The sequence below is a fragment of the Manis pentadactyla genome, chromosome 9 (genome assembly GCF_030020395.1).
Source record: "Manis pentadactyla isolate mManPen7 chromosome 9, mManPen7.hap1, whole genome shotgun sequence".
NCBI classification, from domain to species: Eukaryota; Metazoa; Chordata; class Mammalia; order Pholidota; family Manidae; genus Manis; species Manis pentadactyla.
The window spans coordinates 61,193,274-61,208,493 of record NC_080027.1 but is presented as its reverse complement, the minus strand read 5'-3'; the positions used below and the strand labels follow the sequence as shown (position 1 = coordinate 61,208,493).

At 35.2% G+C, this 15,220-nt stretch overlaps 1 protein-coding gene across 5 annotated transcripts in view; it reads right to left on the bottom strand.

Moving 5' to 3' along the window:
* The window catches only part of ANO5 (anoctamin 5), a 112,704-nt gene that overhangs the window by 58,641 nt on the left and 38,843 nt on the right, over positions 1-15,220 (bottom strand). For 2 of the 5 annotated variants that reach the window (XM_036932722.2, XM_036932724.2), the window contains exon 3: positions 8,047-8,097. The exons of 1 other annotated variant lie outside the window; for it this stretch is intronic. In XM_036932722.2, the coding sequence (XP_036788617.2) occupies positions 8,047-8,097 (51 nt within the window). The remainder of the gene's footprint in view (positions 1-8,046; positions 8,098-15,220) is intronic. 2 more of the 5 variants (XM_036932723.2, XM_036932725.2) reach the window with 1 other exon arrangement.

Genomic DNA, 15,220 nt, shown 5'->3' with positions numbered 1-15,220 from the left:
CAAAAAAGAAAACTACAGACCAATATCCCTGATGAACGTAGATGCAAAAATACTCAACAAAATATTAGCAAACCGAATTCAAAAATACATCAAAAGGATCATACACCATGACCAAGTGGGATTCATCCCAGGGATGCAAGGATGGTACAACATTCGAAAGTCCATCAACATCATCCACCACATCAACAAAAAGAAAGACAAAAACCACATGATCATCTCCATAGATGCTGAAAAAGCATTTGACAAAGTTCAACATCCATTCATGTTAAAAACTCTCAGCAAAATGGGAATAGAGGGCAAGTACCTCAACATAATAAAGGCCATCTATGATAAACCCACAGCCAACATTATATTGAACAGCGAGAAGCTGAAAGCATTTCCTCTGAGATTGGGAACTAGACAGGGATGCCCACTCTCTCCACTGTTATTTAACATAGTACTGGAGGTCCTAGCCACGGCAATCAGACAAAATAAAGAAATACAAGGAATCCAGATTGGTAAAGAAGAAGTTAAACTGTCACTATTTGCAGATGACATGATACTGTACATAAAAAACCCTAAAGACTCCACCCCAAAACTACTAGAACTGATATCGGAATACAGCAAAGTTGCAGGATACAAAATCAACACACAGAAATCTGTGGCTTTCCTATATACTAACAATGAACCAACAGAAAGAGAAATCAGGAAAACAACTCCATTCACAATTGCATCAAAAAAAATAAAATACCTAGGAATAAACCTAACCAAAGAAGTGAAAGACTTATACTCTGAAAACTACAAGTCACTCTTAAGAGAAATTAAAGGGGACACTAACAGATGGAAACTCATCCCATGCTCGTGGCTAGGAAGAATTAATATCGTTAAAATGGCCATCCTGCCCAAAGCAATATACAGATTTGATGCAATCCCTATGAAACTACCAGCAACATTCTTCAATGAACTGGAACAAATAATTCAAAAATTCATATGGAAACACCAAAGACCCCGAATAGCCAAAGCAATCCTGAGAAAGAAGAATAAAGTAGGGGGGATCTCACTCCCCAATTTCAAGCTCTACTATAAAGCCATAGTAATCAAGACAATTTGGTACTGGCACAAGAGCAGAGCCACAGACATTTGGAACAGACTAGAGAATCCAGACATTAACCCAGACATATATGGTCAATTAATATTTGATAAAGGAGCCATGGATATACAATGGCGAAATGACAGTCTCTTCAACAGGTGGTGCTGGCAAAACTGGACAGCTACATGTAGGAGAATGAAACTGGACCATTGTCTTACCCCATATACAAAAGTAAACTCAAAATGGATCAAAGACCTGAATGTAAGCCATGAAACCATTAAACTCTTGGAAGAAAACATAGGCGAAAACCTCTTAGACATAAACATGAGTGACCTCTTCTTGAACATATCTCCCCGGGCAAGGAAAACAACAGCAAAAATGAGTAAGTGGGACTATATTAAGCTGAAAAGCTTCTGTACAGCAAAAGACACCATCAATAGAACAAGAAGGATCCCTACAGTATGGGAGAATATATTTGAAAATGACACATCCGATAAAGGCTTGACGTCCAGAATATATAAGGAGCTCTCACGCCTCAACAAACAAAAAACAAATAACCCAATTAAAAAATGGGCAGAGGAACTGAAGAGACAGTTCTCCAAAAAAGAAATACAGATGGCCAACAGACACATGAAAAGATGCTCCACATCGCTAATTATCAGAGAAATGCAAATTAAAACTACAATGAGGTATCACCTCACACCAGTAAGGATGGCTGCCATCCAAAAGACAAACAACAACAAATGTTGGCGAGGCTGTGGAGAAAGGGGAACCCTCCTACACTGCTGGTGGGAATGTAAGTTAGTTCAACCATTGTGGAAAGCAGTATGGAGGTACATCAAAATGCTCAAAACAGACTTACCATTTGACCCAGGAATTCCACTCCTAGGAATTTACCCTAAGAATGCAGCAATCAAGTTTGAGAAAGACAGATGCACCCCTATGTTTATTGCAGCACTATTTACAATAGCCAAGAATTGGAAGCAACCTAAATGTCCATCAATAGATGAATGGATAAAGAAGATGTGGTACATATACACAATGGAATACTACTCAGCTATAAGAAAAGGGCAAATCCAATCATTTGCAGCAACATGGATGGAGCTGGAGGGTATTATGCTCAGTGAAACAAGCCAAGCGGAGAAAGAGAAATACCAAATGATTTCACTTATCTGTGGAATATAAGAACAAAGGAAAAACTGAAGGAACAAAACAGCAGCAGAATCACAGAACTCAAGAATGGACTAACAGGTACCAAAGGGAAAGGGACTGGGGAGGATGGGTGGGTAGGGAGGGATAAGGGGGGGAGAAGTAGGGGGGTATTAAGATTAACATGCATGGGGGGGTAGGAGAAAAGGGAGGGCTGTACAACACAGAGAAGGCAAGTAGTGATTCTACAACATTTTGCTATGCTGATGGACAGTGACTGTAAAGGGGTTTATAGGGGAGACCTGGTATAGGGGAGAGCCTAGTAAACATAATATTCGTCATGTAAGTGTAGATTAGTGATAGCAAAAAAAAAAAAAAAAAAAAAAAAGGGCAGTTCCTGTGTGGTAACCTCCAACGAGTTCTACACAAGGGTATAAAGGGCATATAAAAGTGTAGGCAAAGGGTCTGTTTGTGTTTATACAGAGGATCAAAGCCTAATTGGGCTACCCCGAAAATGAACTAAGATACGATATGAAAAAGAACTTCCAACATCTGCACCCTCTGGAAGACTCATGCCAGAAGATGATCATCAAAAAACCCCAACAAAGATCCATGCACTGCTACAGCTGTAGATGCACTCATCCCACCAGTTCCTGGACCTGCCATGGGAATGAGGAAGGAGATATCTAAGCTGGCCTGTGCATACAGTAAAACAACAAAATTGGACTGGATCTATACTGTTGGAACTCAACCAAGAATTTGGAGAAGTGCAAATTGTAGCGCTCCAAAGTCTTACAACTACAAACTATTTATTGTTAAAAGAACATATGGCATGTGAACAGTCCCCAGGAATGGGTTGTTTTAATTTGTCTGATTTCTCTCAGACTGTTCAAGTTCATTTGGACAATATCCACCATATCATAGATAAGTTTTCACAAATGCCTAAGGTGCCTAACTGGTTTTCTTGGTTTCACTGCAGATGGCTGGTAATTACAGATATGCTTTGGTTATGTAACTATACTCCTATTATGTTAATGTGTGTGTGCAATTTAAGTAGTAGCTTAAAACCTATACATGCTGAAGTTACTCTACAAGAAGATATATCAAAGAAATAATCAATCTTCCCATGTTTTCTTCCGCCTGCTACTTCTATAGCTTTTCTTCTTCCTTCCTAATTACAACCCTTAAATAGAATTCGTGCCTCATATCAAATTTACCGAGTATCATAATTCTTCCAAGTGGTAAAGATACCTCAAGACAAATGCTGGGCATAGAAGCCACAGGGCATAAATATGCAAAGAAGTAAAAAGCTAACTTTTTCAAACAATAAGGCTTCTCTCTCACTTACCAACTTCACATTTCCCTGTATGGCCCCGGAAGATGACTGGTTAGCCAGAGACGGGTAAGATTCCTCAAGGGAGGAACAACCTAAGACAGGCACAGTCGCAGGGGGGCCATCAGGTGAGAAATTGGGGATCAACAGAGGTGAGGCTTAGAACCTCACCCCCCCGTTCTGAGAGAAATCTTCTGCATACGTGGATGTTTTATTGCCCTGGTCTAGCTTGGATTAACACATAGTCTACAGGCACACACCTGATCATCTACATGTGCTCTCTTACAACACTAAACTATGTTTTCTACCTTTATCTTGTATCTACCTACCACTTCAGCATTTTATTAAAAATAATAATAATAAAGAGAGAAATGTGGTATCCACATATAAATCAAGTATAAAAACCAAATGAGTATTCATATTTGAACTGTTTATAGTTCATAATGCATGAGCAAAACCGAAAGTTTCTGTGATGACTGCCCTTGTACTGTTCACTATGTAACTTATTCATTATGTAAGAATTTGTTCTACATGTAAAAACTTGTTTGTTATGCCTCAGAAGATTGGAGACTGACAAAAATTAGGCTTGGGGTGGAATAATGATTGTGCATTGAGCATTCACTCCCCTATACAGAATTTTATTGTGGTTAACAACCATTTGATCAATAAATATGAGAGATGCCCTCACAAAAAAAAAAAAAAAAGGACAGACTTCCAATGGTAAAATAAATTAGTAACCGGGATGTAAGGTATAGCATAAGGAATATAGTCAAGATATTGTAACAGCCTGGTAGGGTGATAGCTGGAACCTAGAATTATGTATATAAATGTTCTACCACTGTGTTGTACACTTGAAACTCATGTAATGTAATACTGTGTGTCAACTACCCTTCAATAAAAAATAATAATTAAAAAAAAAAATATATATATATATTTTAGAGTCTCCTCTAGGAATACAGTGGAAAACCTGTATTATTGGTGCTATACAGTAGAAGTTGTCAAATAGTCTCTTTCTCTCATTACACCTAACTTTGATCACTCCTCTGTATTCTTCCTTTATGTATTGCTTTTTTCTCAAACTCTTCCTTGGCCATTCTGCAGTGTCTTCAGCAGGCCAGCCACTGCCCGGCACAGGAACTATTTAGTACAGTATAAGGAGGCAGCACTTCAAAGGTTACTGAGTCCATTTCCAGTCTCAGCTACCAGATCATTAGTGAAAGATTAGGTGGGGGTAAAGTTCAGTATCATAAATACTTCCAGACTCTATATTCTAAGAGAATGGAAATCAGTGTAAATAATGGAGTTATACCACAACCCATTCAATGCTCTGAATTTCTAAGCAAAAAAATCTGATTGCTCTCAAGACTTAGATTTAGTACTGAAGACTACATTAACCCTCAGTGATAAGGAAGTAGATACTCTAATCTACAAAATACAAAACCCACATCTGAGTGGACCCCACACAAGTCCTAAACTTAAACAAAACCACAGCAATTAAATAGTAGCTAGCGTATCTTGATTTCTTTGTGGCAGACTCAGTGCACTCTCTGTATGTTTAATAATGTCATCAGGTAGATCTTAACTACCAGCAAATGGCAATGAGGACATATAACCATCTTGGTATACCAAAGCCTGGGTAGTAAGAGCAATGCACCCTGGGTACAAGCGAAATAAAACAATAAAACCAACAAAAAGTCAGTTTTCAGCAAATTCTAAATGTTATCAATAAAGTACTCCTTCCTGAAAAATATAATTCTGTCCAAATCATAAACAATTGCTGAGCTTCTGTTGAGTTTTAATAATCTATATGTTCAGTTTCAATTTACGAAACAGAAGTTAATTTGGAGAAACCCCAGTTATATGACCCAATCTGGATATGTTGACGCATGTATCATAAAATAAAAAGGATGGGAAGTTTGAAACTTTCAAAATTTGTTTTTCTACAAATTTATTATTATATAAATGAAAAGAAAGTCACAGGTTGGGAGAAAATATTCACAGTAAATACAGTTGACAAGGATCTTGCATTCAGAATATATAAACAAGTCATATAAGTCATTAAGAAGATAATCAACCTGTTTCAAGTTCACAAAAGATTTGAATAAATAGTTTACAAAAGATACATGAATGGCTAATGAGCCCATGAGAAGGTGTATAACATCATTATTCATCCGGGAAATGAGAACTGCGGTCATGAGATACCTCTACCATCAATTAGATTACTAAAATTAAAAGACTGAAAATATCAAGTGCTGGTGAGGATATAGAGCAACTAAAACTCTCCATACATTACTAACAGTAGCCTGAGGAGACATGACTACTAAACATAATACGGTATCCTCTATGGGACCACAGACTTGAAAAGGACATTTGGGAAAAACTAAAGAAATGAATGAAGTATGGGCTTTAGTTAATAATAATACCAATACCTGTTCATTGTAACCAGTGTAGCATACTAACGCAAGATGCTAATAATGGGAAAATGGTTGTGGGGCATAAAGAATTTTATGTACTATTATATTCATAATAAATTTGTAATTCTAAAACTATACCAAAATAAAAAGTTTATTTAGAATAGAAACTGATTAATTTTAATTTAACTGTTTAACCAACAGTAATGGCATTATAAGGAATGAAATATCATAAATCACTTTAAAAATCATTTGGAGCTTAAAACAACAATTGATATATATGACATAATTAGGAAAATTATTTGCAACTTACATTATAGGGAAATGGATAAGAAGAGGTAAAGAGCTCCAAAAAAAATCAAAGAGGGAAAGAAAAACCTAATACCCTCATGGTAAAATAGACAAGATATGTGAACACAGTGGTTCATCAAGATGAATTAAAATGACCATCATTATAGAAAAAGATGAATACCTCCCTCATATTGTGAGAAGTGAATATTAAACTACACTAAAATATAGAGCTAAATGAAAAAATTCCCTGTACCCACTATCTATCTCACGGTCAGAGGCAAAAATCTAAACTCATGACAACACACGGTCAACGAGGCTGTGGGGAAACAGGCACTCTCACACATTCGTTACAAATGCAAAATGGAGGGAATTTGGCGATGAATGGCAAAATTACACGTCTCTATTTTTTGACACAGAAATCCTATTTAGAAAGATATACTGGCCATAATAAAAGACTTATCCCCAAGGATATTTAATGTATTTATTATAGCAAAAGATTAAAAACACCTTAAATGCCCATCAATAAAGGGCCTGGATGGATACACTATGCTAAACCCCCACAATGTATTATTATGCAGCAAACAAATGAGTGAGAACGGAATCTATACACAATACAGATTGAAACCAGGACATGTTTTTAAGAGAAAACAAAAAACAGACCAGTATATGCGATATGCTGCTATTAGTGTAAGAAGTTAAGAGGAATACAACTATACTTATATATGTATATACACACATGCACGCCCACATACATAAAATTAAAAAACACTTTGGAAGGATAAATAAAATAAAAATGGTTACCTCAGAAAATTTTAATAATAAGAAAAGAAAGTTTTATCTGAAAATACTTTACTTCACAGTTTCAATGAGTTAGATTTAATTTCAAGTTAATAGGGCTAAGCTTCAGGACTTTTTACTTGAATCCGCCCTTCTAGGATTTAGGAACTATTCTAGCAGTGTGCTCCCAGGTCACATATCTTTGTATATATTTCAAATACATTATTGTTCCATTATTTTTCTCAAAGGGTGACACCAAAATAACATAAGGTTTAGTCTCCTCTAAACCTTATTTGATCTATGGTTTCCAACTCTGGAATTATGTAAATGTTTTACATGATCAAAAAAAAAAAATAAAGAAAGAAAACAAATCTCAATTATATAATTTCATAAACGTCACAACTGTCATGCTGGAATACTAAAGATTAGTATGTTAGTGAAAAGCAAAACATCATCTATGTTAAAATTGTCAGTGTTAAGAAAATAACTCTGTTTCTTCATCTTCCCAAACAGCATCTTTTATTTACTAAGCAATTAATGAAAACATTTGAATCCCTTCACTAAAGTCTTAATCGATGCTCATATTTGATTTTTAAATACACTGTACTTCATGATTATTTCTAGGCATGTACTTACCAGTAAAAAGAATAATGTACATGGAGAAGGAATACTGAACTAGGCCTCAGCAATTTGAATTCAGTTTAGGGTCTGCCCCTTTACCATATGGGTAATTTTATAGTCAAGTCACTGAACTTCTCAGATCCTTCCTCTCCTTTTGTAAAACTGAGAAATTAAAATGCAGCAAAGTGTGATGCTTTATGTGTCATTCTCATCAATACGTCTGATGCTATTTTTTCCCATAAGAAATGGTTCTTTCCAAAGTAATAAATTGTCAAATATCATGTTGAGGATCTGAAAAATAACTGTGACCTGGGAAACAGCATCACTATTGCTAACAACAAAAAGACACCCCATTTGTGTCCATGCAAGAAGGTATAGTACTGATTGCTGCTTACCGCTGGTTCTTTGCTGATGAGAAAGCTGGTCTCTCTGCTGCTCGGGCTCTGCTAATAGCACCATGGGGAAGATATAATGCTGTTAATAATAATGCAAATGGGGAGCACGTAACTTTCAACAACAAAAACTCTAGGTTCTCTACGCACAAAAACTAAATCTGCAATTCAGAAGAGCTATGAAACACCTGAAATTGAGTGCAAAACTGTGTGTATGTATATGTGTACTCATGTGCATTTGTGTGTTCATGCATTTGTGTGTGTGTGTGTGTGTGTGTGTGTATGTTGTGAAGAGAGCTTGAGAGAAAGTAAGAATTTTGGAGGTAGCTTTATCAAATCATAAGAAACATCTAAGATGGAAGAAATAGTAAGAACTACTACATTACAAAGAAATAATGAGGAGCACTGCTTTTTTAATGATGCTGAATCTTGAACAGGACCACAAAGCAGGGGCAGAATTAATAAGCTATTTTAGGCCTTTTCACTTTGCTTGAAATTATTAAAGTGAATACCTTAGAGAGTGCACCACCAGCATTCTTAAGGATTTGTACTTATAACCTGAGAAAAAGCCATACATGGATATAAATACACACAAACCACCTGTAATTAAAGCAATAGGGATGCCTCCCTTGGTCTATGTGAGTTTTCAATCCTCATGTTCCAAGATAGACTGCATACCACCACACATGTTCCTGAGATCACACCCCACCACTGCTCAGCAGTCCCTAGAGGCAAGCATAGTGGGGTGCTGTGCAGAGGGAGCAGCCAGGCAGAAATGACCTGAACTCACATCCAAATGGGAATTCACTTACCTGTTATTGGCAAAATCACAAACAGCACCTCATTACACTCAGGTGATGCTGGGTAAATCAATTTTGAAAATAGGAGTAAAAAGCGCTATGAACAAATTAAAAAACAAATTCAAGGGGCACCTCAGAAGTACACACCTAAATGCTCCAGGAGTGAAGTCACTGAATGTGCCAGAAAAAGGCAGTAATTTATCTGTGTTTTTAAAGAGGACAAGGAAAAGAATATATATCACATATATACAGCAACTTTAATACTATGGTATTTAATAAAATGCCATAAAAAGATGAAAGTCATCTATGGTATTCAAGTTATACTGCAACAGTGGGAAAAATGGAAGATGGAGATTCTTTGAGTAAATGCGTGCTCAAAAATCCTATTTCACTGATAATGGGATTCTATCTGCCTGAGGACCTTCAATGATTCCATTTACTCATCTAAATACATCAGCTATGAAATAAAGCAGATGGATACCGTGATCACTCAATTCTGAAATAGCAGCCTCTGCTCAGTGTACATCTACATTTCTGCCTTTGACACAACATATGATTTATTATGGTTTCATTTTATATTGACTCCTCATAACACAGTTTTTTCAATTATGCTAGAGGTCAGTTGTTTTACTTATAGGAGGGTACAAGAAAACCATATATTAAATATTCTAGAATCAACCAGGCTAATCACTTTACAATCTCACACTGTAGGAAAAATGAGTTTGCTGTGACTTTCAAAACTTGTTGGTTGTACCTTCAGTTTGCAAAATGTAAAATAATATAGATTCCTTCATCCTTTTTGATGAAAACTTCACTGTCTCATTCCTCACTAACCTTACTTAGTCTCAGGCAAAAGGAGAATCTGTACTGTTCCCAAATCTACATTTGCCTCCTCAGTGGCCATGGCTGTCATGTCACACGTGGCTTCTTTCCCTGACCCCAGACCAGTAAGAAACCGAATGAATGGTACAAAGTGGGATGAAATGAATAAATAAGGGAATGAAAGACACAAACTTGCACTAGCAACAAACTGTGGCAATATTCAAAAGATCTACAAATCATCATACAAACTGAGTAGTCATCCCAATTATTCCAAACATAAGAAGCAATGACTTGGAGTTTGAAATTAAAAAAAAAATCTTCTAGACAGGGTTCTTAGAACAGTATTCTTAAGGAGGTAATATTGCAGAGTGATTAAGAGAACAAACTCTAGAATCAGAAGGCCAAGGTTCAGAATCCCAGCACCAATACTTTGTAGATATAACAATAAATAAATTTATACAGTCTCACTTTACAGATGTCTCATAAGCTTTTCTTCAATTACAGAAAACTAATGACTTTATTTATGTTGAGCATGTTAACCTCTGTATGTTGTAACTTCAATACAGTGACATTAACACATGGGATGTTCTCAGTAAATGTTGGCTTTTATCATTAATTTTTGCTTGATTTCTAGTAACAGTATCAGAAGTTCAGTACACTTATCATAAATTTTAACTCACATCCATTTTGATTCTCAAAAAAGATTATAATAATGTTCAATAATGATTCACATTATTTGTAAATCAAAGGTAATGCTCTAAAATTCAGTCCTTTTAAAGTTTAAGCAATCAGAAAGCACAGAAGATCCTTTGAAAGTATAAAACAATTTTTAAATAGTGAGCCTATAATTTCTACATATTCATCTGTCTCAAAAATGGCCCAAACATTCATCATAGCAATGAATTTGTTAATGGACTAAATCAAATTATTCTAGAAATCTCTGCCTCAACCCAAACTTGAATGAATATTATTATCACTATGTCTTTTTAAAAAATACTGACTGCAATGTACAGTTTGTATTTTTACAGCATTTGAGTATCAGTGAAAGAAAATCAAGGTGGCACTGAGGAAAAGTTAAGTGAGTTGTGCTCCCTTTTTTATAACTATCCATTTGAAATAATTAAGATTCACAGGAACTTGGAAAGATAGTAAAGAGAGCCCATGTACCCTCTACTCTGTTCCCGACAATGGTTACATATTACATAACTATAGTGCAATGTCAAAACCAGGAAACTGACATAATTACAATGTGTACGTGTAGTTCTATGTCACTGGATCACCTGTACATATGTCGTATGGATCATTCAAGTAAGAAACAGCCCAATTAAGATATAGAGCTATTCCATCTACAAAAATTTCCCTCCTGCCACCGCTTTGAAGTTTTATCTACTTTCCCCACTTGCAACATCCATTAACCCCTAGCAATCAATAATTTGTTCTCTATCTCTGTAAGTTGTCATTTCAAGAATGCTATAAAAATAGAATCACACACTGTGGCTTTTTTTCAAACTTAGCATAATGCCCCGGAGATTCATCCAAGTTGTGTGTATCAACAGCTCATTTTTTTTTTTTTATTGGCAGGTAGTATTCCATGGTACGGCTATGCCTTAGTTTGTTTATCCAGTCACCTACTGTAGGGCATTTAAGTTGTTTCTATTTTTGACAACTGTGAATAAAGCTAAGAACATTTATGTGCAGGTTTCTGGGTGAATGTAAGTTTTCATTTTTTGTGAGACAAATGCCCAAGAATGTTATTGATGAGTCACATAGTTAAGTGTATGTTTAGTTTAAGACATTGCCCAACAGTTTTTCAGCATGACTGATACCATTTTACATTACCACTAGCAATGTATGAGAGATCCGTGTTTTTTTGCATACTTACCAGTACTGTATTGTCATTATTTTCCATTTCAGTTGTTCTAATCCTCTAGCAGGAGTATAGTGATACATCACTTTGGTCGTATTTTGCAAATCCCTAATGGCTAGTGATGTTGAGCATCTTTTCATGTGCTTATTTGCCATCCATAAATCCCCTTTAGAGAACAATATCATCATGTATTTTTGCCAGTTGAGTTGGCTGTTTTTTAATATTGGGTTTTGGTGTTTCTTTATAAACCATAGATATGAGTCCTTTGTCAGACATACGATGTGCAAATATTTTCTCCCAGTATATAGCTTGTCTGTTCATCTTAACAGGATAGTTCACAGAACAAAAGTTCTTAAATTTTGCATCCAATTTATCAATATTTCCTTTTATGGATTGTACTTTTGTGTATGTCATGTCTGAGAACTTTTCACCAAGGTCTCCTTTCCAAAGATTTTCTCCTACTTTTTCTTCAAAGTTTTATAGTTTTACGGCTTACATTTAAATTTATGATCAATGTTGAGTTAATTTTTTGCACAAGGTGTGAAGTTTAGGTTGAAGTTCATATTTTGCCTATGGATATCCGAATACACCAACACCACTTACTCAAAAGACTACCTTCTTCCGTTGAATGCCTTTTGCACATCTGTCCAAAATAATTTGGCTGTACTTGTGTGGAGCTATGTCTGTACTCTGTTATATTTCATAAATCTACATACCTCTCTCTGCAAATACTACAAAGTCTTGATTTATACTGCAGCTAAAACATCAAGTCTTTAAACTGTGTAGAGGGATTCCCCGTTTTTCTTTTTTTTTCCAAAGTTGTTTTCTCTCTTCTTCCTTTGCATTTCCATATACATTTTAGAACAATCTGTCTATATCTACAAAGAGTCTTGCTGAGATTTTGATAGGAATTGCATTAACCTACATACCAATTTGGATTTCCATGTGTTCACTGCTCATATATAGAAATGCAATTATTTCTATATGAAATTCACTTCTTAGTTGCAGGAGGGTTTTTTTAAATTGTCTGTAGATTCCCTAGGATTTTCTATTTAGACCAACATGCCATCTGCAAATTGGGAGTGTTTTATTTATTCCTCTCTTATCCATATGCCTTTTATTTTAGTTTCTTGCCTTACTTCAAGAACTTTCGGTACTATGCCTAACAGGAGTGGTAAGTGAAGACATCCTTGCCATGATCCTGATTAGAGAGGGAAAGCATAGTCTTTTACTATTAAATATGATGTTACTCTGTTTTGTACATGTTATTTTTCAGGTAAAGAAGCTCCTCTCTATTCCTAGTTTTCTTAGAGTCCATAGATACATACAGGCATCGAATTTAGATATCTTCTCTGAAAAGAAAAAGATAAAATCATGTGATTTTTGTTCATTGTCCTTTTAGTATGATGAAGTACATGAACTAATTTTTGGATAATGAATGAGCCTTACATTATTAAAAGAAACTCTAGCTGGTCATGGTATTAAATTCTATTCATATTCTGTTTGCTAACACTTTACTAAGGAATTTTATGTCTGTGATCATGATTGATATTAGTCTGTAGTCTTCTTTTTTCGTATGTCTTTGGTTTAGCACCAGGGTAATGCAAGCTTCTAAATGAATTGGGAAGTGTCCATTCCTCTTCTGTTTTCTGGAAGAGACTGTATAAAATTGGTATTAATTACTCTTTAAACATTTGGCAAAATTCTCCAGTGAAACCATTTGGCCTAGAGATTTATTTTGGGGTAACCTTTAATTATACATTTGGTTTCCTTACTTGTTAGAGGATTATTCAAATTATCTAATATTGAGTTGTAGTAGGCTGTGATATTTGAGGAATTTGTCCATTTGATCTAAGTTGTCACACTTGCATGTATAACCTTTTTTATATCTACAGAGTCCATAGCCATATGCCTTGGTTTATTCCCCATAGTAGTTATATATGTCTCTTCTCTCTCACTTTCTCTTTCTTTTGTCAGTTCTAGCAATAAGTTTGTCAATTTTATTATCTTAGTTTTGAAGCAGCTTTTTGTTTCATTTTCTCTAATACGTTTCTGCTTTCAATTCATTGATTTCTGCTTTCATCTTTATTGTCTCCTTCCTTTTCTTTTCTCTGGATTTATTGTGCTTTTATTTCTGGAGATGAAAGCTTATTATGAATTTGAAGCTTTTCCTCTACTAACGCAAACATTTAGTGCACAAATTTCCCTCCAGCATTGCTTTGGCTACATCCTTCAGGTGTTAATATGTTGCATTTTCACTTTTAGTCCATTCAATTTTTTGTTTGTTTTGGTTTTGGTTTTCCCTTGAGACTTTCTTGGCCCTTGGATTGTTTACAAATACCTTGTTTAGTTTATAATTGTTGGACATGTCCTGTTATCATTCTGTTACCGATTTCTAGGTTGATTCCATTGTGGTCAGAGTACACTCTGTACGATTTCAATTATTTTACATTTGTTGAGGTTTGCTTTATGGCCCACAATATAGTCTATTTCAGCATATATTCCATCAGCACTTGAAATGGATGCATACTCTGATGTTATTAGGTGTAACAGTCTACAAATGTGAATTACATCCTGTTGGTTGATGTGTGGAGTTCATTGCGTTCAGCTATATCTTGTTGGTTTTACTATTTAATTGCTTCATCTATTGTTGATAAAAGGATTAAGTCTCCAGTTATAGTTATAGATCTCTTTATATTCTATTAGTTTCTGCTTATATATTATCTTGTGATGCTATTATTTGGTGTAGCAACTTTCACACTGCTATATTTTATTGTTGCATGGGCCCTTTTTATCGTTATATGATGTCCTGCTCTGTCCATGGTAATTTTCTTTACTCCAAAGAATATGTTGTATGATATTAATACTGCACCCTGCCATTATTTAAATTAATATTTGCATACATTTTTAGTCAAAATGTTTATTTTTTAATCCTAGTTCCATGTTTTCTTTTAATCCACTTTGCCAATGTCTCTTTGAACTGGAATGTTTATACTATTCACATTGCATGTAGTTACTGATGTATTAGAAAGTAATCCTCTCCTTTTTTTTTTTGTTTCCTGTTTCCTATTTTATGTTTCTCTGTTCTAATTTTCATGATTTCCTATGGGTTAATGGAACATTTTTTTTTTTTTGTGAGGGCATCTCTCATATTTATTGATCAAATAGTTGTTAACCACAATAAATTTCTGTATAGGGGGGTCAATACTCAATGCACAATCATTAATCCACCCCAAGCCTAATTTTCGTCAGTCTCCAATCTTCTGATGCATAACGAACAAATTCTTACATGGAGAACAAATTCTTACATAGTGAATAAGTTACATGGTGAACAGTGCAAGGGCAGTCATCACAGAAGCTTTCGGTTTTTTTCATGCATTATGAACTATACACAGTCAGTTCAAATATGAATATTCATTTGATTTTTAAACTTGATTTATATGTGGATACCACATTTCTCTATTATTATTATTTTTAATAAAATGCTGAAGTGGTAGATGGATACGAGATAAAGGTAGAAAACAGAGTTTAGTGTTGTAAGAGAGCAAATGTAGATGATCAGGTGTGTGCCTGTAGACTATGTGTTAATCCGAGCTAGACGAGGGCAATAAACATCCATGTATGCAGAAGATTTCTCTCAGAACATGAGGGGGGAGGTTCTAAGCCTCACCTCTGCTGCTCCCCATTT